The 27,490-nt window shown below is 42.5% G+C and overlaps 1 protein-coding gene across 1 annotated transcript; it reads right to left on the reverse strand.

Moving 5' to 3' along the window:
* Window positions 1-270: 270 nt before the first annotated feature.
* Window positions 271-27,490, reverse strand: OPN3 (opsin 3). Its single transcript, XM_075924834.1, has 4 exons — window positions 26,759-27,490; window positions 7,788-8,107; window positions 4,942-5,193; window positions 271-2,674 (listed from the first exon to the last, which is right to left on the reverse strand). Exons 1-4 carry the CDS (start codon window positions 27,093-27,095, stop codon window positions 2,411-2,413), a joined length of 1,173 nt encoding a protein of 390 aa, XP_075780949.1. The 5' UTR covers window positions 27,096-27,490; the 3' UTR covers window positions 271-2,410.

A 27,490-nucleotide genomic window follows, 5' to 3' on the forward strand; every position in this document is an offset into this window, starting at 1 on the left:
GTAACTTCTTATCTGCGTGAACTGGGTGGCTACATTCCATGACAATGTCTCTCTGAACAAGGCTGATTATATGAGAGTTCTTTATAAAATAAATCAGTAGCTTTCTGTGCAATTTCAACAGAGCAAAAAGCAAAATGTTTATGACCAAAAGTGAAATACTATTGTTTTGTCAGTTCCTAAGAAGCTCTAGATATGTCCAGTAGCTGTTGTAAAGAGCCATTTCCTTCTCAAAAGGAGAAAATACTTGACCATAATTTAATGTATGACAAATAAGGTAAGTTTAATCTCATAAAAGGCTTGAGACACATCAAACGCTAAAATATTAAACATACACATTCTGTTAAAGGATGGTAATTTATGTGGATTTCTGGTGCATTTCTCTCTCTTTGGTAAAAACAAATGTGCATAGGTAGTGATCATTGGTAGGAAAAAGGGGGAAACAGATAACTTAAATTAAGGACATGAATCCAGATTCACAAAACAACTCAAAACTATGCCTATGTGGGGCGGGGAGTAGACAAGTGTTTCACCTATGTCCTTTCTTACATGAACTAATGCCTATTTCTTTGTGTGCTTATGTGATTAGAACATTACATATAGTCAGCTTATCAGTGGGGATACAACAGAGGGGTTAGTGTACAAGGTACCTCATGCCACTGCTGCTACACCCCTGCCTAGGAACAAGAAAAGAAACCTTTGTATTGTGTCTGAGGAGTTCATGGACTGCATAAAATGAAATGTTTTTAGCCTCTTGAAAGAAGGGAGGGAGTGGACTGGGTCCCTCACTTTAACACCAGCTGAGTTCAATCAGTATGTCCAGTGGTCAGGCTCTAGCTGATGACTTTTGTTTCTGGTCCCTATTGAACTCTTTGAGGCCAGATCAACTCTTTAGTGCAAATGAGTGTCTAGCCTGGTCCCCTTGGCCCCATATCTGCTTCTCCTCCAGTTTCCATCAGAGCGGAGAAACTACAAGCTATACTCTAGGCTCCATATTGTCCTAATGGCAACACGTGCGGAAGTGATGGCCTAAAATAACACCAATCCAGGATCACCCCTGGGCCTGATTCTCCATTACACATCAATGAAATTCAGTTGATACATGTTCAGTTCACTGATGTAAAACTAATGTAGTGGGGTGGAGACTCGAGTCCCAACACACAAACATGCCTACTATCGAAATGCAGCTACTTCTGGAGTACAGCATTGAAAAGCAATAATTTTCAAGACTTTTTACCAAGTTCAGAGTCACTTCTGTAACTATTCTGCTGAGTGTTATTACTTAGAGTTAAAATGTAAGCACAGGCAGCTGGGTTGATACCTGTTACGCTCACAAAATGTATTACAGGAAAGGTAATGATCAAAAAGTAATCAGGATCTCAGTTCCATGTAATAAATGTGTATATGCGTGTGGTTTTGTTGTCAGTGCCTCCTAATCTACATTTTCTGCTGTTTGTTAGATTTTTTTTTTTTAGGTTTTTTTTTTTTTTTTTAAACTAAAGCAGGATGTAGTGGTGTGCAACATTTTTGCTCTCCTTTTAGTCATCTCTTTACCAGTGTCTTTATTTCCTTTTAATTTCTCCAGAACACCTCTCATGGTGGTTACGGCAGGGCTGGGCAAGATGCAGCCTGGATGCCGGATCCAGGCTGTGGAATGCATCTGTCCACTTTATGTTTATATCCTTCTGCCGGTGCCACTGAATTTCCAGGAAATGGCTCAGGCAGCAGGATCCTATTTAAATGGCTCCCAGCTCCCGGTCACAGCACTGACCTGGCAGGGGCCAAAGCCACAAGCTCTTTGCTGTGTATTTACTTCAAAGCCTCCAGCACCATGCCACTCTAGGGGCAGGCTAGTCTTCAGTCCCACCTCTTCTGCCCCAGGCGTTGGCCCTTCCAGGGGTGGAGCCAGATCAGTTCCAAAATTCATTAAGTGGCCCCCCTAAGAAAATTATTGCCCACCTCTAGGTAAAGGGCACCTAATGAGTAGCACCAAAACAACAGGACAGCTTCAACTAAGCAAGCTGTAACTTCCTCCTGGCTTTGTATTGTGTCTGACGGTAGAGGCAGCAATGTGAAAGTCACCTTTTTTGTCAAGAGCAGGTTCTGGTCAGCAAACCAAAGGCCTGCTTCAGAAATTCCCTGGATTTCCCTGGTAAGTCTGTGACTTAAGGCATGCTGACTATTCAATTTTAAAAAAAATTCAGTCCAGCAATACGTTGGGTACAAATGTAAAGATTTCTATATTGTTGCCATGATTAAATTGTTCATAGAGCTTCACCCCACTGAATTGGTTCAACATTTCAAAAGCTGAAGGACAGTGCTTTCCTCATTACACTATAATCAAAGAAATCTTCACACCAAACAGTTTCATTGGCTAACGTCTATTCAGATTCTAACACATGTAGCTTAGCCACTATAGTGGCTTTACTTGAATCACATTTATTTTCATGCTATTGTATTTGCTGCTGTTGTCTGTTTGCTGGGTATCATCACCAGTAATAATAAAAATGATTGAGGAAGAGCTGAAAGTCACTTTCTTTTTTGGCCTGTCCCCAACTTTCTGGGACATAACTATTGGTTTTATTGGCTTTTCATTCCCTAACACTGGTCTTTCTTTCATGGTCCTCTGGAATCTTAGCAGGCGAAAGCACAAGAGCTGCAAAAGGCATCGTCGAAACTGCAAAGAGGAAAAAATAGACTCAAATTACACCTTTCAAAGCTCTCACTTTTACACAATGCATTCAGTGATGACAAGTGTATCTAGTATTTCCAATGAATAGTTATACCGGTTTCTAGAGTTGCCAGTTGGTTATGAATTAATAGCAGCAGTGCAATGAACGTATTGTCTCATTAGTGGGTACCTTTCTTCTTTGTGCACCCCACCCCCTCCACTAAATGAGCTGGAGGGGACCAACTAGACAGTAAAGATCAGTGCTGCTCAGTTAATCCCTAGAGAACCGGAAAAGGAGGTAACATCACAAGGGAACCTGGGCTCAGGAGACACTGGGAGCTAGAGGTTGCATTGTATTGCCAACTCCTGACATTCAAATACTGTGTTAGGCCCACAATTGTGTGGCTTGGCTTAAAAATCTTGAGACTTTAAAAAAAAAAACATTTGGGTTTTTTTTTTTGGTTTGTTTGCCTTCTTATGTTTGAGCTTTTAAAGTAAATGCAGATCATGTTTTCCAGTTTTTCTCGATAACCACAAAGACTAGAAATGGGCTAATTTTTTTTAAAGGAAAGATGAGATTCTCCCGGGTTCGGGAAGCATTAGTGCTTGAACACAAACATCCATTAGGACTAAACTCTTCATGAAATCAAAGGAGCTGGCAACTCTGCATTGGAGAGGATGCCTGCAAGCAAGAGCAGCAGGCCAGGCACAGTAGCCTTGAAGCTAGCTATGGAGAGGGGGACCAGGCAGCTTGCAATGCTTGTCACCAAGCTCTTTTCTTTGGAGGGGCATGGTTATTGTTCATATGAACAATGTTTCTTTAGAATAGTTCTTATAATATTTTCCCATGAACTCATATCACAAACTTCAGATATTCAAAAAATCATCAGTCAGGCCCCATCCGAGACTTAGTTATGCTTCATGATTTTGGAGCCTCTAGAGTTCACAATGTTACATTTTTTGCCCTACAACTAAGAGGGCAATACAATTCTCTATTTAAAAAAATATAAAGGCTGAATTTTTTCTTGTGATTGGCATATCCCCAGAAACTGGAACTTTATTAAACACCAAATTTTAGGGACTTGCAATAACATCCCAGTAGTTGGCAACAATGAACTAATTTCATTTTAAATAAAAATAGCAGTGGAAAGGAAAATTATTAAATGCTTCTCTTCCCTCCCTCCCCCCACCATTAATGGATTTAGATCCTAGATATGATCAGCACTTGTTTGTCCCATTTAAATCACAATCATTTATGATACATGTGATCTTACTTTACAGATACAGCAACTGTGGCAACTCTCCTAATTAGACAGAAGTTTAAGGCTTCTATGGGTATGTCTATACTGCCACCCTAGTTCGAACTAGGGTGGCTAATGTAATCATTCAAACTTGCAAATGAAGCCCGGGATTTAAATATCCCGAGCTTTATTTGCATGTTCCCGGGCGCCGCCATTTTTAAATGCCCCGTAGTTCGAACTACCTGCCCGCGACTACACGCGGCACGGGCAAGGTAGTTCGAATTAAAGCTCCTAATTCAAACTACCGTTACTAGGGTGGCAGTGTAGACATATCCTAAGAGTAGAATAGGGTTAAATGTAGCAATCACTTTTTTACTTTCCACATAACAAACAGTACTTCCATATCTTCCCGAACTTCAAAAACTCCAAGTGAACTTGACGGCTGATATAATTCACCAGTTTAATACCAAACAAATTAATTTGGCAATGCCTTGAAATGGATATAAAGAAATCCCTGGAACCCTGGTTGAGCAGTTCCACAAAAACCACACTCTGAAAAAGCCCTTGCACCTTTGCTTCAGTTTTAGGACATGGGTGGGATAATCCTTGGTAGCCTACCCCTCAGCATTTTCAAGGGCTAGCCACAGTAATAATTTTCCTATCTTTGTGTTCCTGGGGAATACTATTTGGCGGGTAGCCTGCTTCCAATGATTTCTAGGGCTCTGACAGTTCCTGAACATGAATCCCCAATTCAGGGGCTGCCACACTGGAACCCAAGCAGATCTCCAATGGAAATGTACCTGAGTTTTGGCAGAAATTGTGTCTACTCTGCAATAGGTTCCATATTTGTGTGCTCAAATAAGCGTTTGGACACCTCGGTGTCCATTTCAGACCTCTTTGCTAATTAGAGCAACTGCTATTAATTTAAATGGGCAAGTTTGAAAACTGGTCTCTGTATCCAGTATAATCCTCACAGCTGTGCCATATGCATCCATCAATTGCTCAGATCAACTAAGTTTGTGATTAACCCACCTTTCTGCTCATGAAGATGTAGATAACTGGATTATATGCAGTGCTTGATTTGGCAAAGAAAGATGGGATGATAGCCACGGTTGGAGTTACGAGGTTGCCATAGCCAGAAGCTACTAAAAGAGAGACCACTGCATAAGGCATCCAACAGATAAGGAAGATGGAGATCATTAAAAAACACATTTTAGCCACTTTCTTTTCATATCTTAGGAGTTTGATCACTTGCATAGTCTGAAAATCTTCAACACAGCGAAGCTGCAGGGAGGAAAAAGGAACAGGCTGAAAACAAGTGCAAGAAATAGCTTTAATTTTTGTTCAGAGAGACTAATTCTCAATTGCCTAGTCTATAATTTATTAGGAGCAGAGAATGTTAATCCCATTTCAAGACTCTTTAGTTCTTCTGCAACTGAGTAGGTGTGTTCTCTGCTCATTTATTATGTGTGGTAAATAAGGTGCAGATATAGCTTGAGGAGGAAAATGAATGTGCTGAAGAATGACAAACAACATTACTACTACTTCATTCTAATCAAAGTATTTTAGAAAAGTGTCATGCACCAATCCATTAATAGAGAAAGTTTCTAGTCTCTGGCTGATATTTTTCCTCAAAGGCTGTATAAACAATGGTCCTGAAAGAACAATCCTGAAGATTTTTATTCTGTCTATATAGACTAGGTATAACATGAGAATTGCCAGTATAATAGAACCTCAAAAATACAAACACTGGAATTACTACCAGTGAACTGGACACCCCGTGGAACTGGAAGTAATCAATCAAGCAGCAGCGCAAACAAAAAAAATATCCCCGGCAAACAGTGCCCTATACTGTACTGTACAGGATTTAGCCCTGGAGCTCAGGGCTTCAGCTACAGGAGATTAAAAGTGCACTGATGAAGAGGGGGGGCATCAAGGATCTGGGTGGGATGTGGCTCAGAGTTTCTGATTCTTAGGGGCAACTGGACTCAGGACTTTAGACCGGGGGAGTGCTTGGGCTTGGTTCTTCAGACCCGCTGGGGTCACCAGGGCTTGGAGTTTTAGTTACAAGGGGGGCACTCATTTCAGCCCTGGTGCTTCCCCCATAGTTAGAGGCCCAATGCCTCCTGCACCTGCTGAAACTGGGAATGGAGCTGTGAGGAGCCCTGAGCCTCTGTGCTCCTCTTGGGCCTGAAGCCAGGAGTACAGCTGCTCAGATTAAGCTCTGAGCCATGGGCACCCCTGCAAGGCTGAAATGGGGAGTGGGACAGTGTAACTGAAGCCAAATACCTCAGAGCTCCCTGCCCAAGTATAAAGTCCCAAGCCCTGGTGCTCCAGTAAGGCAGACGCCCTGCACCCCCCATCTGGTGCTTAGGCACCCCAATGATCAGAAACCCTGACACCTTCCCCCACTGAGGCTATGTCTAGACTGCAGGCTTCTTTCGAAAGAGGCTCTTTCGAAAGCATCTTTCGAAAGAGCCTCTTTCAAAAGATCGCGTCTAGACTGCAGGCGGATCTTTCGAAAGAGAAATCCGCTTTTTCGAAAGAGAGCACCCAGCGAGTCTGGATGCTCTCTTTCGAAGACGGCCTCTTTACATTGAAGAACGCCTTCTTTCGAAAGAGGAACTTTCGAAAGAAGGCGTTCTTCCTCGTAAATTGAGGTTTGCCGCCATCAAAAGAAAAGCTGCGTTCTTTCAAAATAATTTCGAAAGAACGCGGCTTGAGTCTGGACGCAGGGGAAGTTTTTTCGGGAAAAGGCTACTTTTCCCGAAAAAACCCCTGAGTCTGGACACGGCCCTAGTGTTCTGACTCCCCTCTTACCCTGTGGGCTGCAGTCCCAACCCAGCCACTCCCTGCTATGGCTGAAGTCCATAACCTCTTGTTCAGAGTTACAGAACATTTCAGAGTTATGGACCGCCTCCATCTATATCTGAGCTTCTATTGTACAAAATTCTCCATGTTGCCGTGCCAATTGATTTATAATCCTGACATGGTGGGACCAATTCTTGAGAGAATAGGATAGTTCATTCTCTATGCCAGGTCAGCTCTCCGTATCAGCTGAATGGCTTTCAGGAGATGAGAAGTATCGTGTACATGTGCTTGTAGCCTCTCTAATTACTATCAATTATTAAAATTTTATGTAGATACTAGTCCACTATAAAATGGATTCAGACTACCAAACTCAAAAAATAACAATTTCTAATGATTGCAGAGCTGGACTGAAGTAGAACAGTTAACCTAGAACACTATCTTAGCAAACATATCTGATAGCAGCTTTTTTTTCCAAAGAGAAGGAGTTTGGATATTGCTTCAAAAGTCTGATGGCTCACAAAATAAGAGATGCACTGGAAACAAGTACAATGCATATCTAACCTATGTCTCTAGTACTGCTGAATACGTCCTCAAAGGGAAATTACCATTGTTCCAGTCAATGCTATGATTAATATTTTATGTTATGGCTTTATCAAATTTGTAGAGTAGGATTTTTTAGAGTCTCATGAGATGTTTTTCCCTGTATACTTTCATGAAAAAGGGAATCTCATTTTTAATGCTATTAGAAAAAATACCCAAAGATAAATTCCCCTCCTATGTCAGAAGTACTGAGATAGAAATGAAAAATGGAAAGTAAAGATACTACATGAGATAAAGAGCACTGTTATCTAGGCAGAAATTGTTAAATTTGCCTAAGGATACCAAGTTACCATTAAAATGAATGGAAATTTGGCATGAAGATCCCATTCTTTATGTACATCAACGTTTCCATAGGATATCGTATCAATAAAACCCTGGGGACGATGTATCTTTCCAGAGACCAATTACTCATTTATCTTCTAAGTATAATTATTCATTGTGTATGTTGCTTCCTTGTTTCAACTCACCATTCGTATTGTATATAGAATATGGCCATAGCAATAGGCCATGATTCCAACAGGAGCCACTAGGCAGCCAAGAAAGAAAAAGAGCACAAAGGAGGCATCCCTGGGGTTTTTTGACTGCCAGTCTACTGAACAACCTAGTCCATGTATCTCCAGTGTGTATCTGTTCCACCCTAGGAGAGGTGCTCCAGTCCAAGCTAACGAGTACAACCAGATGTAGGTGATGGCCCTCCAGGACCAAGAGTAATCAATCACTTTTGCATGAACGACTCGAATGTAGCGCTCGTAGGCAAGGACAGTGAGGGTCATGATGGAAACAATTCCTGTAAGGGGAAATAAAGAAACAGCAAGCTGTGATCAATAAGTAGAGAGACATGAATATTTGGTAATCCCACTACTAATCTGGTGGCAGGGAAGCTTACTACCTCTAATCAGACACTTAAAAACTACACAGTATGGATCCAGTGCTGACATCTTTAAGCCTATTGATTGGCACTTCCCACTACAAACAGTTCCATTGATTTCAGAGAGACTACTCAGAATCTGATTGCTACTCTACTTTTGTACGTCACAGCTTGTGGGTGGCCTATGTCTATATAATTATAAATACAACGTAGTTAAGTGAGAGTTAATGTTGCAGGTACATTTAAAGACAAAGCCACCTTAAAAGAACACTGTTGTTAACCACGACACGTATTAGAAACCTAGGAAATTTAGAGTGAAGACTAAATTTAAAAGCAATTAAAACATTTGAAAGTTCCGAAAGGCACTGTTAAATCTCCCAAACATGACTGGGTAGAATTCCAACTTCTGACAGCTGAGCCATCACAGTGGGAGTTTTAATACCATATTTTTCTCTTGAATTGCTGGTACATTTCCCCCCCTCAAGCCCACACTTCCAGTAAATAAAGCCTGACAGGAGCCGTAGATTAAGGTCAGTACTGAACAGTACATCCTACCAGCCTTTGGTTGTGACTCATTCTTTTCAATGGGACTTCTGCCTGAATTAGGACAGCAAGATTTGGCTCTGCATGAGTTGTGGAAATAATGATCAACATCTATTTTGTTCACATAAAAGAATCTTCAGTCAACCGAAGTCCTGTGCTACCACAGTTGATCTAACAAGTGTGTCTCTTTTCTTTTAACCAGCAAAGCCTAAACACAAATGTACTTATTTCATAGCATTCAGCATAGTTGGTTGCAAATCTCTCTAACAGAATTTCCATATGTCCTTTTTTAATAGGAAAAATGGATATTTTGTCATCCACATAAAATGTTAGATTTCTGTATTCATGCACATAAAATGTTCTGATTTCTGTATTTCTCAAAATCACACTTTTATTTTGCTGTGAGAATGCTGAACATGCAGGGTTTATTATTCCCTGAAATGGGAACATCCATAGTGTCCTGAAGAAAAATTTCAAAGTCAGTCATAGATAACTGAAGCTTTTTTTTCATTTGGGGAAAAGATAAAGCCTTAAGGATGACAAATGTAACATATATTAACAATAGTCTCCATATGAACCATATTAAAATTAATTTTAGTGGAGCAAATAAGCATGATGAAGGTAGATTTACATTTGCTGTCTCCGACGTAGAGTATCCTGTAGCAACGTATCCATCAGTGAAAGAGGTATAATATTAACTAGATGCCTCACAGGAGTACCGGGGCACTTAATAAATCAAATCTAGCATGTAGTAAGCTGGGTACCTAGCCTTGACTGAATCCTGTACAATTTGTGTTTTCAGTGGATATCCTTTACAAGAACAGTAGTTTTTATCAAAGCAAAAGAGGGAAGTGATACTGGAAAGAAGTGAAGGTTCTCTAGACAACTAGGAAGAAACTTCTTTAATGACAGGTTCTTCGGGGTGGCATTTCATGAGGCATAAAGGATCTGATGACAAAGGGTTCTGGGGTCGGCAGATCCCCATCGAGACTGCAGTGCTATGCCGACAAACAGCTGATCGGCACAGCGCAGCGGCCATTTTGATTTAAATGAAGGTGCGATTATTTAAATCGCAGCTTCATTTCCCTTTGTCGTCCTGCCTCATCTACATGGCTCCGTCGACGGAGCCATTTAGTCTAGGCACACTCTTAGCGTCTAGTAAATGTATGGTAGTTGACTTGAGTGGGATAGGAATTCTAGGACACTGGTGGTATGTGTGGGATGTAAGTATGAGAGTGTTGTAGTCTTATCTTTGTATGTAAATCCTCTGGTCTGGAGACAAGGGGTATCCCAAAGAAAGATGATGTTTAAAGAATCCATTAGATATCAAAAGGAAGTATTTATGCAATTAGCACAGGAAAAGGAAGATGTTTAAAAGGAAAATTAGATATCTGGGGTAACAAAATTTGTGTATTTTATCAAAAAAAGAACCTTAATGAAGAAGTGTCAGTACTGATTGCATATTTGTGATGAAGGATGTCTTGTGAGAACTAGAATGCTGCTGTTTACCTGGAGGAGAAAGTTCTCAAACCAGGCCTGCTCATAATGGTGGAATGCCCACAGGTCTCAGATTTATGTTGGAGAAAGGTATCTGAATGCTGGTTGTGTCTGGGGAATATATTTCAGGGGTCAGATGGTCCTTCTGTTCCTGTTGTGTCTGCAATAGGTTGCGTTAATCATGATTAAATAACTTTCTGCATGTTTTAAATGACAAGAGCTACCTTGACAGTTTGAATCCCATCAGAGTAGTGGGTTTTTAATGAATAAGCAGCTTTTGAGTCTTAGATGAAGGATTATCAGTACTACTCCTATGCAAAATGATGACCTGAACAGATGGGCAGCCTTGCCCTTAAAATTCAGACACTCCTGGATAGAATCAAAACAGAAGTCAGCTCTAGTGGTGACTTCTGGGTTATAAGTTTTCATGATAATTTGGGAAGCAATTTATAAGGAATTTCTTAAATGGGGCTGTGTTGGTTTATCACATTATTTTTCCCTTTAAGCATTCAGTAAAGATAATCTGTTATGGAAACCTTCCTTGATTTTCCAGTGTAAGATTCCAACTTTTCACTATTGATGGTGACTACTTAGTTGAGAAGCAACAACAATATAAATAATCATTTGGGGAATTAGCCTGTTGGAAGGCCAAAGTACAAAGAAATGGTGAGTCAGGTTCCAACTGCTAGGCTAACAGAACTTAAATGTGCAAGACCTAGAAGACAAATTGCAACCATAAAACATAACAAAGTAGTACATAAATTGTATTTCAATTATGAATAACCTTTTACATATAATTTATAATACTTCTAATACAGAAATGCTCTGTGAGAAATGTTTTTAAAAAGTGTTTGTGACTTGGGTCTTATTGAAAATCAATAGGATTTAGACACATAAGCCATGTAAATACTTCTGAAAATTTTACCCTAACAAACATTGGAATATAACTTCTCAATGATGGTGAAGTGAGCAAAAGCCCCTCTGCTGCAACTTTTTCAGGTCTATCTGTGCAAACTCAGTTGTTTGCTCTACTACAAGATGATGCTGTTCCTTCTTGTAAGGAGGGCAGCTCTTGGTCCAGACCACACATATATATTTCTCCTTTAGCCTGCAGCACATGATCCCTTCTTCCAGCTGGGAAAAGGACAAAGGGGAATTCCGAGACACCCACTGCTGTACTATTGCATGAAATGCTGACATTTCCTCTGCTGGCATTAGTCATGTTCTCACCTCCAACTTGGAGACAATAGGTGAAATCTTGGCCTCGTAAAAGTCAATGAGAGTTTTGCTACTGACATGAAGTGGGGGAGAAGGCTTTCACCTAAGGTTTCAAGCAGCACTTGGGGCAAAAGTGACATTTTGGAAAAGATAATACTGCTGAAATTTGTACAACCATTGAGATATGATCAATAGTGAGGCAGCTATATTCCTCCCTCCTGTTACTTGGAATCTGTTGGTCAACAACATGACTTCTTTTAAAATGTAATCCAGTTGATTTCAAATATATTCAGTGACTAAGATAATCAAACATGACAAGGGAGGGCACAGGTAAAAAATAATTGTTAACTTTGCTTACTTACAACCTAGTAATAACCTAATATCTTCAAATATAAATTTTAAGGGTTAGTAAGACTGATTTGAGAAGCCCCCAAAATGACTCAAATAGAAGTTTTTTGAAAGACCTCACTTTAATTCCTCAACTTTAACAGATGTACTTGATGTTTTTTTTAGAAAAGTCGGTCTTAAATCAAAGATAATTTGCAGCAGATTCTTCATACAAAGCAAGAAGTGAAACCCTGCTTAAGTGCTTATGGAAAGCAACCTTAACTGCAGAGGCACTATTGCCAGAATGTACATCTGACATTACAGTTACTTTCTGGATAACCCAGAACCCAGTGTGTGTGTATCTCAGTCTTTTGAATCAGAGTCAATGTACACATCAATTAATCCTTTTGATCTGGTGGTCTTGGTGTAAAATGCACTTAACAGAAGTGAAAAAGTGGTTTCAAATATGCGGTAAAAAAATAAAAGCATGTGTAAGTTCCCCTACATTTAGTTCATCTTTACAATTACATTTGCATTAAATTTGGTGCTTGCTTTTTTACATTTAGCTTACAGATCACATCAAATTCTTTCCTGGTATATCATCAATGATGTTACTGAATTAAATTGTTTATATTTCATTGTGAAAAGAGTTTATAGGCCAAATCCTGCAGTTTTTTCTCAGGCAAAACAGTATACTGAAGTCAGTGGGAGACTTGTTTCTGTAAGGATGTGACCTGTGACTTTGTCTTTTCATCTACCTGTAATATTTGGAATGCTTTCACTGTCAAGATTCTCCTTTTTATATTGGGTTTCAACTCGGTTTATTCTGATTGTCCTTTTTTATCTTCAGTGCATGTTATTTTGCAGATGTTGTCATTAGACAGAGGATAGTTTAATTTACATTTTAAGAATTAAGTCTCTGTAGCCAACACACGCTGCTGTCTCTCTGCCAAATACTAAAGCTAAATCCTTGCATCATCAGGATTGATGAAGGGAAGGGTAGATCATAGGTAAGAGGCTTACAAGGAAGATTATGTTTTCAGTAATGTAAAAATGTTCATTTGCTGATGCATTTATGTGTCAGAGGACCTTATACCAGTTGAGTTTCACCTCTCTATTGGGACAAATTTATCTGAGATAGGATGTTGAACTTCATGGATCATATAATGATAGCAAATAGGACTTAACTCAGGGGGTGGATATTCTATTAAGTTACCTGCTTTTTTGTCACGGTACTTCTGAGAAAATCATCAAGGGAAACATAGATCCATGATCACCCTGATGTTAGAACAGAACACAAACTACATCCGATTATAGTTTCACTTATGAGGATATTTGTATCTTCAAGATTAGAGAATAATGAAGAGTTTATTATGTCTGGAAGTTGGAACAAGGCACTTGGAGGCAATTCACATGCCTTACCCAACTATTTGAATAGCTATCAGCCTATTAGTCAAACACTAGTCATGTCTGTGCACTAGTAATCTAGAATTCTTTCCTCTTCTTCCTGCCATATTTGCACAGACAGATCTAAGGAAAACAAAAAGGATTTAGTTTTGTCTGTCTGCCTGACTCTCAATTAGTGGTCCACGCTGTCAAACCCCACAAGTACCTACTTGGCAATACTAAAAGGATGAGAGGAGTGACAGATTTATTCCTGTTCTAGTCGGGTTATGACTTGGATTGATGGCCTTTGTAATTATGTTTCAGCTAGTGAAATTTCAGGGGCTAAATTTATTATACAAATGGTCCCATGTTTTGAAATGTACTAAGCTATTAGCTTTGGTATACTTTGGGAATGAGTTCTTCAAGCTAAATGTATTCTCTTGAAAAAAATTTAGCCCAATTAATTGTTTTTTCCCTACATTTCTATGCATCGTTGTGTGTATTATTTATTTAGGGTATGCTGGGTAATCAGCCCATTTTTCTTCCAGAGTAAAAGTGCTCTTAACTGTGCCACACATCATGTGCATGCATTTTTCACAGGTCCTATTCCCTGTGAGATAATGTAGCATAGATGATCTCTTTGAAAAGCTGGCTATAACACTGAACTATTCCACACTTCAAATGCAGTTAGCATTACTGCAATGTGCATTATGTCTGCCTCAATTTGATGCTTCCTCTGTGATGCTGAACTAGCACTTAGTACATCATCTCCTTTAAACAGTGGGAGCTTATATATAGACTCTCAAAGTACCCACGGGTACTGGAGGATGCGGGAGGTGGGGGGAGAATCCTAATAATAGATTTACTAAAATGAAAAAAAAAAGACTTTTGAGGATGGAAGAAGAGTCCTCGATTTGTTGATGTTTCTATTAAAGTCTGTATTCACGGCTCTCCCTGTGGTCTTCCCCTACTTCAGCATGCCTAACAAAACCAAACATTTCACTTTTATAGGAAATGTGAACATAAAATGGTTCAATATTTTCAAATCACCCATTTTCAGAACTTTGTGTTCTTCCAAAAGAACCTGATATTTTGTTTTTTCATTCCAAGTTGGTTAAAAAAAAAGCAGCATTTCTCGGGAGACAGAAATTATTATTTTTTTGTCCCGCTTCATCCCACCTCTGAATTCCTGCTTCTAACTCTTCCTTCCTCCTATACATCCTCGCTAAACTTAGATGCACTCTGCAACATTATTTTGAAAAGTAGCTTGCATGTCTCCCTGGTCAAAGGTGCCAGACTGATATCTCTGAAGACTGAACATAGCTACAGAGGAGCTACCACTTTGAATGCTTATTTCATAATGCCCAGCCAATATGTCTCAAATCTGACCTTACAGAACTACCACTTTAATCAGAGGTAGGGATGTTAAAGTGCGGGTTTCTTTGTAAACATGTAACCGCTGAATTTTTCAGTGCTCCCCGCATGCACTGGTTCCTGTGGAGCTACCTCCCCCACCCATTCATATGCTGCTGTCAGAGGCAGCAGCAGAGTGCAGAGAAGAGGCTGTTCCTCATGAGCACTGTGTCCCACCTGCTCCCCCCCACTGTTACTGCTGATACTGAGGCAGTGGAGGGGGGGGGCTTGCATGTAACCATTTAACCATGTACACTATCACATCCCTCGTCAGAGGTACATCATTCTCCATAGCCTTTCAGTCCTTGGTATATGTCCTGATATTACTGACTTATTGCAAAATGTGGCAACTAATTTTTGTGTCCAGCATATCTAGAGAGATAGTCTGGGACAGCCATGCAAGGGGTGAAGAGCTGAGCCTGCATTTTGATCACTCAGATGTTAATTAGTTCCCCTTGAGAAAGCTGATGGGATAATTAAACAATCAAGCTGGGAAACTGGTCAGGATAAGTAACCAGTTAGCCCATCAGTTGAAGGCTGATAAAGAGAAAGGAAGGAAATCCAGCAACTGGGAAGGATTAGGGCTAGTTACACAGAGGCCTCATGGAGGGAAGACCTCTGTTCCCATCAGGTCCTGGGGAAATAAGGGCCAAGATGTGCTGCTGGTGCTGTAAATAGATAGATGCATTAAGACTGCTGGAGAAACAGTGGTGGGGACTTAAAAGGGTACAGAATATGGTGAGGACACAACCTGGAGTTTAAGTCCTTTCTGGGGGGGAAAGGAGTCATACCCAGTTGCAAGGCTGAACAGCCATCAAATGGCAGTAACCTCTGGTCAATTACATGAGACAATAACATGCTAATAAGATGCTTTATATTGCATTGGAAACACCTAACTCAGCTGATTTAATTTGACAAATATGTCAGAACATTACTTGATGACACCAGCAATGAACCATTGAGAATTGTCAGTAACATTTAGTATTAAGTAAATTTCCTGCAGTCAAAACTAAACAGGTTGAAATCCTGGTTTTCAAGATCTATTAGACTTAGCTTTCAAATATATTTTGTCTAGTGGACCATTATAAAACAGTTGTAGAACTAATATACACTGTTCATTCCTGTGAACAATTAATTTGCTTCCAACAAACCACTAAAGCTAAGAGTTTATCTGGCAAGTTCTTTGCTGTCTGCAAAAAAAGGGCACGTCCCTAAAGCAGTTTGGCAGATAGCATTTGTTTCAGTGGGAATACAGCTATGAATGCAACTTAAGGAAACATTCCTTGTGAACTTAGCACAAGATCATTTGAAGTTTTTCAGGGTTTGAATGAGGTGAACAGCTGCTCCTGACATTGATCTCCAAGGCATTTCTTAGAAGATGAGGCTATGAAAGGTCTGGGGAAACACACTAGTTTTTCACCTCACATAGTGGAGGAGAGCATAAGGCCCTAAATTGTAATATTTACATGTCAACTCACCTTTAATAAACTGGTCTACTTATCACCAAGTTTAATGTTCAATGAAAGTCATTTATACGTGTTGCAGCTCAGTAATCCAGTTATCTGTGAAGCTAATGAGCTATAATTTACTGATGCATATGCTATGACCTCTCCTCCAATTTGGGAATAATATTTTCAATCAAATGGCTATTAAGAACTGAAAGGTTAAAATATGTTCCAATATATATCACTGCAAGAAAAATAGCACGTTGTTAGGAAGGACAAGGCTTTCCATTCATAATTAGAGTACTATTCCTGCAAACTGACTATATGAACTTCCTAAAATCATTAACAGTATAATAATACAGTGAAACTTATGCAGGATAACAGCTTTGCCTCAAATATAATTTTGCTCTACTTTTCTTCAGATCATATCTGTATGCAACCAATTCATCATTCTTTTGAGAGCTTGCTTAAGATAAATTTCAATGTATTTAAAAATGTTTATAAGAAGAGTATTTTGACAGGTGAAATAATCCTCAGCAGTGTTGACTAAAGCTGTGAATGGAGCAAAGAACAATATGTTCCTTGGACTCAATCAGGGTTTTTTCTCAAACCATAGGAAATATTATCAAGCGTACAGGTCTAATTGTATGCCCAATAATAATCCATGGCCCTACTGCATGTTTTGGGATTCAAAACAGTTAGATATGCAGCTGTGAATTTGTCTGCAGGTGGACCTGTAAGGCTGGGGTGGGATATGTATTTTTCTTGCATATGCCAAATTTTGCATGAGTCACTATAAGCCATAGATCTTTAGATTCATAAGCTACCAGATGTTTACTATCAGGCACAGGAAAGCATTAAACCCTGCTTCTGTGGCCCCTCGGCAAAATTCCTGTTTTATTGAATGGGAAGCGAGTCTGTTAAAAAGATTGGTTTGTTTTTTAGTTATCAGGTATCCTCTCTCTAGCACTTGGATAGATAAATGTATGCTAGACAGGAAATCTGCTGGATAGATTCAGGCAATATAGCTCTTGTGGCTAAAGATAATTAAGATACCTCTGCCAGCTGCAGCCAAATTGGCCGCCATAGGTGGAAGAAGGGGAAGGCGGTTCACATTCTCACATGCAGAGAGCTTCACCAGAACAAGTATGGAGACTCCTAAAAAATCATCAGAATGGAGACCTCCAATAGCTTGAAATATAACTATTAATTGAAGTACTGTACCTACCTCTTCCCATCATGTTGGAGACCCTGTGGTTCCATGCTTATGATTAATGGACTAGATGGTGGATACAGTCTGGGAGCGGGAATATAAATGTCACTTAAACTTAAAAGTAGTCATTTCATTTACCATATTTTTCCCACCCTAAGTATAGACAGTCTTTCAGATGGTGGCACAGTCATTGTGTAAATGTCCACTCTTTTCACAGCTCCCACTGTGAAGACAAGTAAGTTGCATCTGACTTCAGATTCTGCTCACAAAAAAAATTAATCAAGCTTATTATTCATGTGACAAGGACAAAGTCAATCCCTACATTCCAGATGATTTAAGAGTTTGGGAGTCTATCATGCAGAATATTTCCAGTCTGACCTTGATAATTTCTTTCTTTTTGAAACCAATAACCACTCTGTCTGGTTCCAAAGATAATAGCAGACTGACAGCTTGGTAGAGTGAACAGTAGGCACAGAGCATCCTTATTACTGACTAGAGTGTAGCCACTGCTGCATGGCATTCTCAGCTTATGTACCAAAATTAATTTTAAAAAAGGATACTGCAGGAAATGCATAAGAAAGAGCTCTGTATGTCCCTGGATCAGATTAGACCATGAGTCAGTCAATTTTCACTGGAGTTGAGTTCCAAGGCCTGTTTGTTTTAGTCAGGGATAAAGTATCTTAGAATGTGGAATTAGCACTAGTTTTAGACTTTGGCAGCAAAGACACCTATAGTCTGTCAAAACAGTTCTCAAAAAGAGAGGCTCTTTAAAACAGAAACGCTTGAATGTGCAGTCTTCCAAAAATCACTACAGAAGTAAGTATCCTTATTTTTGTGAAATAACCTCTCAGAAATTACATTGAAGATTATGTCATACACAATGCAGATACTGTCTCAATGTCTTTCTAGAACATGCCATGCCTATCATGTACTAATGATATGCTCTAGTTTATAGGTTGACAATCTTTGCTGCACCACACACAAAGCTACTTGCACATATACACACAACAGATGCCAAACAAATTCTGACATAAAATAGATGATGGAATAAACTGCATTTATTTAGTTTATTTTCCCCCTTAGTTATTCATTAACAATATGGCTTAACTGTACATTTGTCGTCACAAAGACATTACATAGAGACCTAGGGACATGCATCTGACGAAATGGGTCTTTGCCCACGAAAGCTTATGCTCCTACACTTCAGTTAGTCTATAAGGTGCCACAGGACTCCTCGTCGCTTTTGCAGATTCAGACTAACACGGCTACCCCTCTGATACTTAACTACATAGAGACCAATTCCCTGTCATATTTAATGACTTGCTTTTCTTTGTTAAATTATGTTTACAATTGATTTGAATAAAGTTAGAATTTATCACTAATAATAATTGAACATATTAAAGTTATTACTACTAATACAGTACTTTTAATGTAACTTCTGCTATTGGATATCTTTAGAAAGTTCCTTAGGGTGGGGGAGGGGGGGGGTGTTGTAGCATGCAGGCAGGTGGGAGGGGTGCAAGCTCTGGGAGGGAGTTTGGGTGCAGGAGTGGGATTCGGGCTGGAGCAGACTGTTGGGGTGCAAGAGGGTGTCTACTCTCCCAAACACTTAAATCTGAAGGGGGCTGAGCTGGGGCAGAGGTGTAGAGGGTGGTACAGCATGCTTGCTCAGAGCGGAGAGGGGAGTCAAGTTTGAGGTTTTGGGTGTAGGAGGGGCTATGGAGTGCTGGTTCCAGGAAGTAGTGAGGGGTTGGTATGCGGCATTTACCACAGCTGGCTCCTGATTGGTGTTGCAGGAAGGCACAAGGAGCCAACATGTGGCACTTGGCTTCACACACTGCCCCTCTATACTGGCACTGCTCCCTCAGCTCCTACTGGCTACAGTTTCCCATGCCTGGCCAATGGGAGCTGCAGGGGCAGTGCTTGCAAGCAGGTTCAATGTGCCAAGACCCCTGCTTCCCCCCCATCCATGGGACCATGCTGGCTGCTTCAGGAGCTATGTAGGGCTGGGGCAGGCAGGGAGATTGTGATCGATTGGGACAGTCCCCAGAGAGCCGCAAGGGGGCAGTCAAAGAGCGACCTGTGGCATCAGAGCCACAGGCTGCTGATCTCTGCTCTAGTTAATCACAAAAGCATTTTTATACAGGCAGTCCCCGGGTTACGTACAAGATAGGGTATGTCTACACTACCCCCCTAGTTTGAACTAGGGGGGTAATGTATGCATACCGAACTTGCTAATGAAGCCCGGGATTTGAATTTCCCGGGCTTCATTAGCATAAAGCCGGCGCCGCCATTTTTAAAAGCCGGCTAGTGCGAACCCCGTGCCGCGCGGCTACATGCGGCACGGACTAGATAGTTCGGATTAGGTTTCCTAATCCGAACTATCTGTACACCTGGTTCCACGAGGCGTACAGATAGTTCGGATTAGAAGCCTAATCCGAACTATCTAGTCCGTGCCGCGTGTAGCCGCGCGGCACGGGGTTCGCACTAGCCGGCTTTTAAAAATGGCGGCGCCGGCTTTATGCTAATGAAGCCCGGGAAATTCAAATCCCGGGCTTCATTAGCAAGTTCGGTATGCATACATTACCCCCCTAGTTCGAACTAGGGGGGTAGTGTAGACATACCCATAGGGACTATAGGTTTGTTCTTAAGTTGAATTTGTATGTAAGTCGGAACTGACTCCAGATTCAGCTGCTGCTACTGAAACTGACCAGGGGCTGACTACAGCAAGCAGGAGGCAGAGTTGCTCTGCCCCCAGCTTCCTGGAATCAGCCTGATCAGTTTCAACAGCTGCTGAATCTGGAGCCTGGGACAGAACAGCTGGGGCGCTGCCCGGTAGGTTCCCACAGGACCAACTCAGCAGCACCCCAGCTGCTCTACCCGAGGCATCCCGCAACAAAAGCCTGGTCTGCTGGGGGGGTGGAGACCAGGGAGACCCGAGCAAAGCCGCACAGGTGGAGGGACCCCGCTGCCCGTGTGGCTTTGCTCCTGTCTCCCTGGTCTGCTGGGGGGGTCCAGCAAAGCCGCTGGACCCCCCCAGCAGACAAGGGGGACAGGAGCAAAGCCGCCCAGGTGGCGGGAGTCCTGCTGCCTGGGCAGCTTTGCTCCCGGACAAACGAGCAAAGCCGCCCAGGCGGAGGCTTTGCTCGGGTGTCCCTGGTCTGCTGGGGGGGGTCCAGCGGCTTTGCTGGACCACCCCCAGCGGACCAGGGAGACCGGGAGAAGCTTTTCTCGCCCCGGAGGACACAGGCGGCGACCTGCCGCCCGTGAGCTCCGGGGTGAGAAAAGCCCCGTTCGTAAGTGCGGATCCGACATAAGTCGGATCCGCGTAAGTCGGGGACTGCCTGTATCTATCTTCGAAGTACAACTTTGCTATTTAAAATAAGTGTGGAAACTCAACTCTGTATGGACAAGATTTTTAAAATGATTAGTGATTTCGGATGGCCATCCACAAGAGGATCTAATTTTCTGATGTCATGAACTCACCCTCAGAAAAGTCAGATCCACTTTAAACGGTCTTTTAATGGCTTATATTGGCATCCAAAAATCACTTGGCATCCAAAAATCACTTGCTGCTTTTGAAAATCTTAGCCTCTAGATCTATAAAGTTGACTTATGCAAAAGTAGTGTGTGAAGAAGAAATAAGTGCAGAACATAACTCTGTCTCCACCCTAGAATGCGGGCCTTTCAATTGAAGACAGTTCAAGTTTACTGTGGGAAAATCTGGGTGCACAAGAGGTGAAGAATGAAAAAGAGAGGATTTACATATAACTATGTCTTAGTAGAAAGCCATAGAACAGACATAGAGAGGGCTGATGTTCTCTGGATTACTTGGCTAAAATACCTCAATCTAAAATACTTAACTCTAATATCCTATTTGTAGGTCAAACCTAAGTTGTGTGGTAGTAGGAAATTCTATTACTAGAATATAATGAGATCACCATAGCTGAAACCTGGACTTTGTAGATGATAAGCTAATGCAATACGCCCTAATTCTGCCAGGGAGAAATGCTTTAGGTCTATAATTAAGATGTGAGCACAAACAATATTGACCACAACTAAACATATTTTGGTCATTTGATGTGAAATGAGGCCAGTACTCAGTAAACAGGTATCAACAACACTAAAACTAGCTTCACAATTAACTTGTGAGGCCAAGATTTCAAGATCTGTGATGACTGAACTACCTGTTTACTCTAGTAATTACTCAGTTAGGTCACAACCAAGGCACTGTTAGGGTTAGGGATGTAAGTCAGTAGTCGACCATCCGATAAGCAAAAGCTTATTGGATAGCTGACTAGTGTCTCAACTAGTCACTTCCCCCACCCTTGCTGCCTCTATCAGTGTCTACAGTTCCCCATGCCCAGCCAATGGGAGCTGCAGGGGCAGTGCTTGCAGGCAGGTAGCGGGGACTGGGTGCGAGCCGGGAATCAGCTGATTCCCGGTTTGCACCCAGTCCCAGACGCTGTGCTTCTGCTTTTTAAATGTATTAAAAGCCTCCCAGCTTTTAATACATTTAAAAGGCAGAGCTGCAAAGGGGATAGCTCCCAGGCCTGGGAGTTAATCCAGCTGTGGCTAATTGATAGAAAATCCAATGACTAGTCGATTAGTTGAATAAACTAAATGTAACATCCCTAGTTAGGGTACATCTGCACTACAGGACAAAGTCAAATTAAAATACGCAACTTCAGCTACGCTAATTGTAGGATGTAAGCGACTAGTTGACTACCCGGGTAAGCTAATGCTTATCGGGTAGTCGAGTAGGAACTTGACCAGTCACTTACCCCCGCTTGTTACTTCTATCAAAGAGAGGCAGCGGGAGGGAGAGGGGGAGCCAGTGCTGGGGGAGGCAGAGGGCAGCAGGGAAATGGAATGAGCAGGGACTGAAACAGTACCTCTTGCACAGGTCCCAACTGTTGCTCCTCTTCCTTTGAAATGTACAAGAGCCACCCGCAGCTCTTGTACATTTCAAAGGAAGAGGCAGAGGGGAACCCAGGCCGGTGGGGACTGCTCCAGTTCCCGCTTCCTCTCTCCCTTTAAAATGTCCAAGAGCTGCCCATGGCTACTTAACTACTTCCATCGACTACTCGATTAGCTGATTAATCAAAATTTAACATTCCTAGTTAATTGTGTAGTTGAAGTCCAAGTAGCTTAACTTGGCTTTCGGTGCTGTCTACCTGCAGGAAGTTGAAGGAAGAAAACTCTTCCTTCAACTTCCCTTACTCCTCATGAAAGCAGGGTTACCGGCATCAACCAGAGTACTCCTTTCACTTCAAATTAGCTGTCTTAAATAGACTGCTAATTCGAACCCTGGAAGATAGACAGCGGCAGCTTTGATCTTCCTCTGTACTGTAGACATACCCTGAGAGTACAGTAGAGAAAAGCTTGTACAAGGTTCACCTATTCTATTTCCAAAAGAACATTAACTTCCAAAAATTCAGAACTCTCAATTTTGCACTTCTTTTGTGCACTAAATTCACTTCCTAAGAAGATACCATAGTGGACCTAACGAAGTCAGCACTCCACCTTAGAAATCACTAACATGCAATGTACAAGTGAAAAACTTTTCTTATTCAATAATTTTGGTAGTCTTTAGTGCACTTGTTTTCAAAGTGACAAGGGTATTTGTAATCATACAGCCTGGCTACTCTGTTCTTGTTTCATGTTTCTAGATTATACACAACCTTCTCTCTACAGCTGTTGGGAAGAAAAAAAATAGCATGTGCAAAATTCTGCCTAAGAGAAATTTTAGAGTACCTTCAGATTAAGATGGTCAGGTTTTTTTATATACACATAGTTAAATGATTTTTTTCTCATGTAGAAGTTGAACAAAATGTATTAAAGTATCAGATTCCATCAAGCAATACAATAGGCAACTCAAAGAGGAAGAAAATTCTTGGGGAAGAAAATTCTTAGGGAAAGTAATTACATGCATCGGTGATTCAATGGTGGAAACACTGCTCTAGCTTCTAGATGCAGCCTTTAAAATGTTTTTAATTTTTGATCAACTCTGTGTGTGCGGTTGATAGTGTTTGTGTAGGGGGCCAGTGTTTTGGTGTTTTTAAACTTAGTCATAATAGTATGGATATATTTAAAAAAAAAAACACTAACACTTCCAGAAAGGAATAAAAATTATTTCCACTATATATAATAGTGCATTTATAACAATGATCTGATCATAGCTTTTTCACATCAATCTCTACAGTGAATTTTATATTTTGGACATATATTTAAATACAAAAATGTAAAAAGAACAGCCTTGAGAAGTTAGTGCAATACTGAGGGAAAAGGATAGTAAATTAAATTGCATTGTTAAATTCTTTAACAATTTTAATGGTAAACTCTCCTGATGAGGACACATGCAAAACAAATACTGGTAGATGCTTAAAGTTTTTTGGTTTTTTTTAAGTATTTGAAACCTGACTGGTGTGGATAACATTATGTTAGTAAGGCTTCGCCTACTACCACTGCAAGCACTTTTATTGGGTTTACTTTTAAGAGCCCAGGACTGAGCTAAGCACCATACAAAACAACTAAATAGCTCCTATTCTAATGAGTTTTCAGTCTAATTGCTTTGCACACCCACAATATCCCTCCATTTCACAAGTATTTTCACTGTTACAACTGGCTTTGCTAATGCTACTAAGTGATCTGTTAATCCACCACTGATGGTTTACTAAAGGTGAACTATAGCTGAAGATCAAATATGTTGGGAAGTTAGGAAATTTTATAAAGGATTTGCTGACTGGAAGTAGATTGTAGAGCAGGTGTCTTTTCTTGTGTGAACATACAAACCTACATCTCTTTATTTTATAAGCCTGTGTCAAAGAATTTCTGATAACTTTAAATAGTTTATTGGCTTTTTAACTACTTATACAATAGATTAATTGCAGTAAACAATCTTTTTGCAACTTTATTAATCAATAAGGAAAAATACTGTCTCCTTTCCAGAAGTCTGAGCTGATAAAACAGAAGATGTGTTCTATCAGACTTCCATAAATTGTCTCTAAAAATTAAAGCAAAATATGAAACATGTTCAAGTCTTTTTTCTAAAAAGTGGTTTCAGAAACACTTGTCACAGTACAGAAAAATCATACTTTACAGTGTTCAGTAATTTAAGAATTCTACAAACTCCGAAGTGAACATTCCAGAGAAGAGACGCATCAATAATTACTCCTTACTAATCCTATTTTTTTAAACAAATGAAACAAATAAGAATACCCATGTCATCAGAACTGATGCAGTGAATGGGGAAAACAGAAAGTTCTATGTTTTGGATAACTTCCTAGACAAAGATGTAGCTACAGTACAGGCAGTCCCCGGGTTACGTACAAGATAGGGACTGTAGGTTTGTTCTTAAGCTGAATTTGTATGTAAGTCGGAACTGGTACATATTGTAGGGGAAACTCTAGCCAAACATTTCTCCAGAGCTCAGTTTTATTCTCTCACACCTCACTTCCCTCAGTCCTTTATTCTCAAGCTGAGGTGTCTGCTGAGAAAAGCCGCTCCGCGTCTCCCTGGTCTGCTGGGGGGAGAGGGCGCTAGCTTTGCGTCTTCCTGGTCTGCTGGGGGGAAGCAGCTAGTGCGGGGTTGCCTCACCCCGTTTGTAAGTAGGGATCCGATGTAAGTTGGATCCATGTAACCCGGGGACTGCCTGTACTTCTAAATTTCCTGATCTGTGATGTAGGTCCCATGATATTCAGATTTCTTTGCTGTCTGGCTGGTCAGAAATGCCTCCAATGTATCATAAAAGTTATAATTTCTCTTCTCCGTAAGGCTCATTTTTTCCCTACAAATTCTGAGTGATGACACACAATGTTCAAATATATCAGGGTATGTCTACACTACCCCGCTAGTTCGAACTAGCGGGGTAATGTATGCATACCGAACGTGCAAATGAAGCCCGGGATTTGAATTTCCCGGGCTTCATTGGAACGAGGTGTACCGGTAGTTCGGAATAGGAATCCTAGTCCGAACTATCTAGTTCGAGCCCCGTGAAGCCGCGCTACACGGGGTTCGAACCAGCGGGGATTTAAAAATGGCGGCTCCCCGCTTATGCAAATGAAGCCCGGGAAATTCAAATCCCGGGCTTCATTTGCACGTTCGGTATGCATGCATTACCCCGCTAGTTCGAACTAGCGGGGTAGTGTAGACATACCCTCAAGGACTTTCTTTAAAGATGTTTCTCGGTTTTCAAAACAGTTTACTCGGACACTTTGGACAGCAAGAAGAGTATGTCAAGGCACACTTCTCTGACTCTCTGATAGCTTTCTTGGTTAATTTTAATAGTGTCTGTTCTGATTATAAAAGTTAACATAAAAAAGTATAGGCTATGGTTACTACCCTACACAAATAAATTTCCATGCACATGGTCGAAGTCCCTGAGCTTGCCTTTTTTTTCTTGTAGCGATTATAACAGTTACAAACTTTCTACCTTCAAGCTGTAGCATCCTGTATACTAATAGCACAGAAAGCAGGGACTAGACAGTGGTCCCCAACCTCTTGGGGCTGCCGGGTGCCTGGGGTGGGAGCGGGTCCGGGTCCGCGCATGCATCGCATGCCTGGGGGCAGCACTGAGCATGCGCTGCATGCCTGGGGGTGGGGGCCACGCATGCACCGTGTGCCCGAAGGCACAAGAATGGCTCAGGCCGGCCCAGGTCACTAGGTGGGCGCACATAAATGCCCCGGCAGGCGCCATGGCACCTGCAGGTACCGTGTTGGGGACCACTGGAGTAGAGTCTCTGCCCTCCCTCCTCCCACCATTCCTTTGTCATGGACACAATCTTTTTCTCCTCAGAACTTCACACTAAAAAATACCTGCCTTTCTGGACATTACTGATAACTAATACAGGGAGAGAGGTGCTGGAAGAAAAAGGGAATGAAGAGGTGTGGGGCGGCGGCGGGGGGGGGGGGGGGGGGGAGTATAAATAAGAAAATGAAACTGGTGGGATAGTTAGTGCACAGATAATATAGGATAGGGTCAGTATTGATGTGGGGGAAATACACTGATGATGTGGTAGGACTGAGACAAGGTTGTGCAGATGGGGAAGTTAAGAGAAAGTGGACAGGCCATGTGGAAGCAGGTGGCAAGGGGACCGAGATGGGGCAAGGTGATGGCGTAAAGCAGAGGATGAAGTGTGGCTGAAGAGGTTTGAGTGAGGGAAAGGGTGACTGTGCAGTGGATAGTGGTGGGGTTGTGGAGGAGGGGGCGGGGTAAAGAGAAGGTGAGGTAGGCTGGTGGGAAAAGGGGTGAGTTTATGGTGATGGCGGTGAGGCGCTGGCAGTGGGGTGAGGCAGGCATTGGTCCTGGGCAGTGCTGGATTAGCCACTGGGCCAACAGGCTGGGACCAGGTATCCCAGCCAACTTGGGAGGCCCTATAAAAACGGGCATGCCCTTGTCTTGCCCCCAGCTGCCTGGCAGGAGTAAGGGGGGGGGCACTTGCTCCACGAACCCCCAATCCGTCACAGGGGGGGTGGACTGGGCGGTGACGGGGGAGCGCGGGGCGGCCGGGCGGGCTCCCGCCTTACCAAAGAGGCTGTTGCTGAAGCCGTCCCAGAGGCAGCCGGCCGCGCCCCACACCCAGCGGCGGCGGAGGCAGGCCACGAAGGTGAGGGTCCCGCCGCAGAGCGACAGCACCAGGTGGCCGAGGCTGATGTTGAGCAGGAAGAGGTGGGTGGGGGTGCGCAGGCGCTGGAAGCGGGCGCACAGCACCAGCACCAGCAGGTTGTTGCACAAGCCCAGGATGCCGATGGTGGCGATGAGCAGCGCCAGGAGCTCGTAGGTGCTGGGGCTGAAGAGGGGCAGGTCCCCGCGCGGCCCCGGCGCCGCCTGGCTGCGGCCGCTGCTGCTGTTCCCGGAGGACATGGCGCCGGGGCCCGGCTCACATGCCGGGGCTGCCCACGCCCGGAGCAGCCCTGGGTCCGGCCGCGGCTGCTGGCCGGCGGCTCCTCATCCCGCCGCTGCCCGCGCCAATGGGAGCGAGAGAAGGAGCTGCCGCGGCTCCCCCGCGCGGGCTGGGCTGCGCTGCTGGCGAGGGGCGGGGCAGGCGGGCTCCCTTAGCGCACACGCGGGGCCGGCGAGCAGAGGAGCCGCTGGGGAGTTGCCGCCCAGACACCAGTGCCCGTCGGCGGGCAGCAAGCCGAGCCACCCGCTCCCGCCCGCGGCGGCCCTGAGCCGCTCTGCCCAGGCGCGGGCTGTTCTGAGGGAACCCTCGGGGCTGCCCGGGTCTCCGAGCCAGCTGGGGAAGCCGCCGAGACTTG

This window comes from Pelodiscus sinensis, chromosome 3 (assembly GCF_049634645.1).
Source record: "Pelodiscus sinensis isolate JC-2024 chromosome 3, ASM4963464v1, whole genome shotgun sequence".
NCBI lineage: Eukaryota > Metazoa > Chordata > Testudines > Trionychidae > Pelodiscus > Pelodiscus sinensis.

What these genes read in the sequence shown, in the direction of transcription:
- OPN3 (XM_075924834.1), bottom strand. Translation starts at nt 27,095, where the DNA reads ATGTCCTCCGGGAACAGCAGCAGCGGCCGCAGCCAGGCGGCGCCGGGG. An exon ending in CTTCAGCAACAGCCTCTTTG is followed by an intron (nt 8,108 to 26,758) that starts GTAAGGCGGGAG and finishes TTCCCCTTACAG; the next exon opens with GAATTGTTTCCATCATGACC. An exon ending in TTCTATATACAATACGAATG is followed by an intron (nt 5,194 to 7,787) that starts GTGAGTTGAAAC and finishes TCCTCCCTGCAG; the next exon opens with CTTCGCTGTGTTGAAGATTT.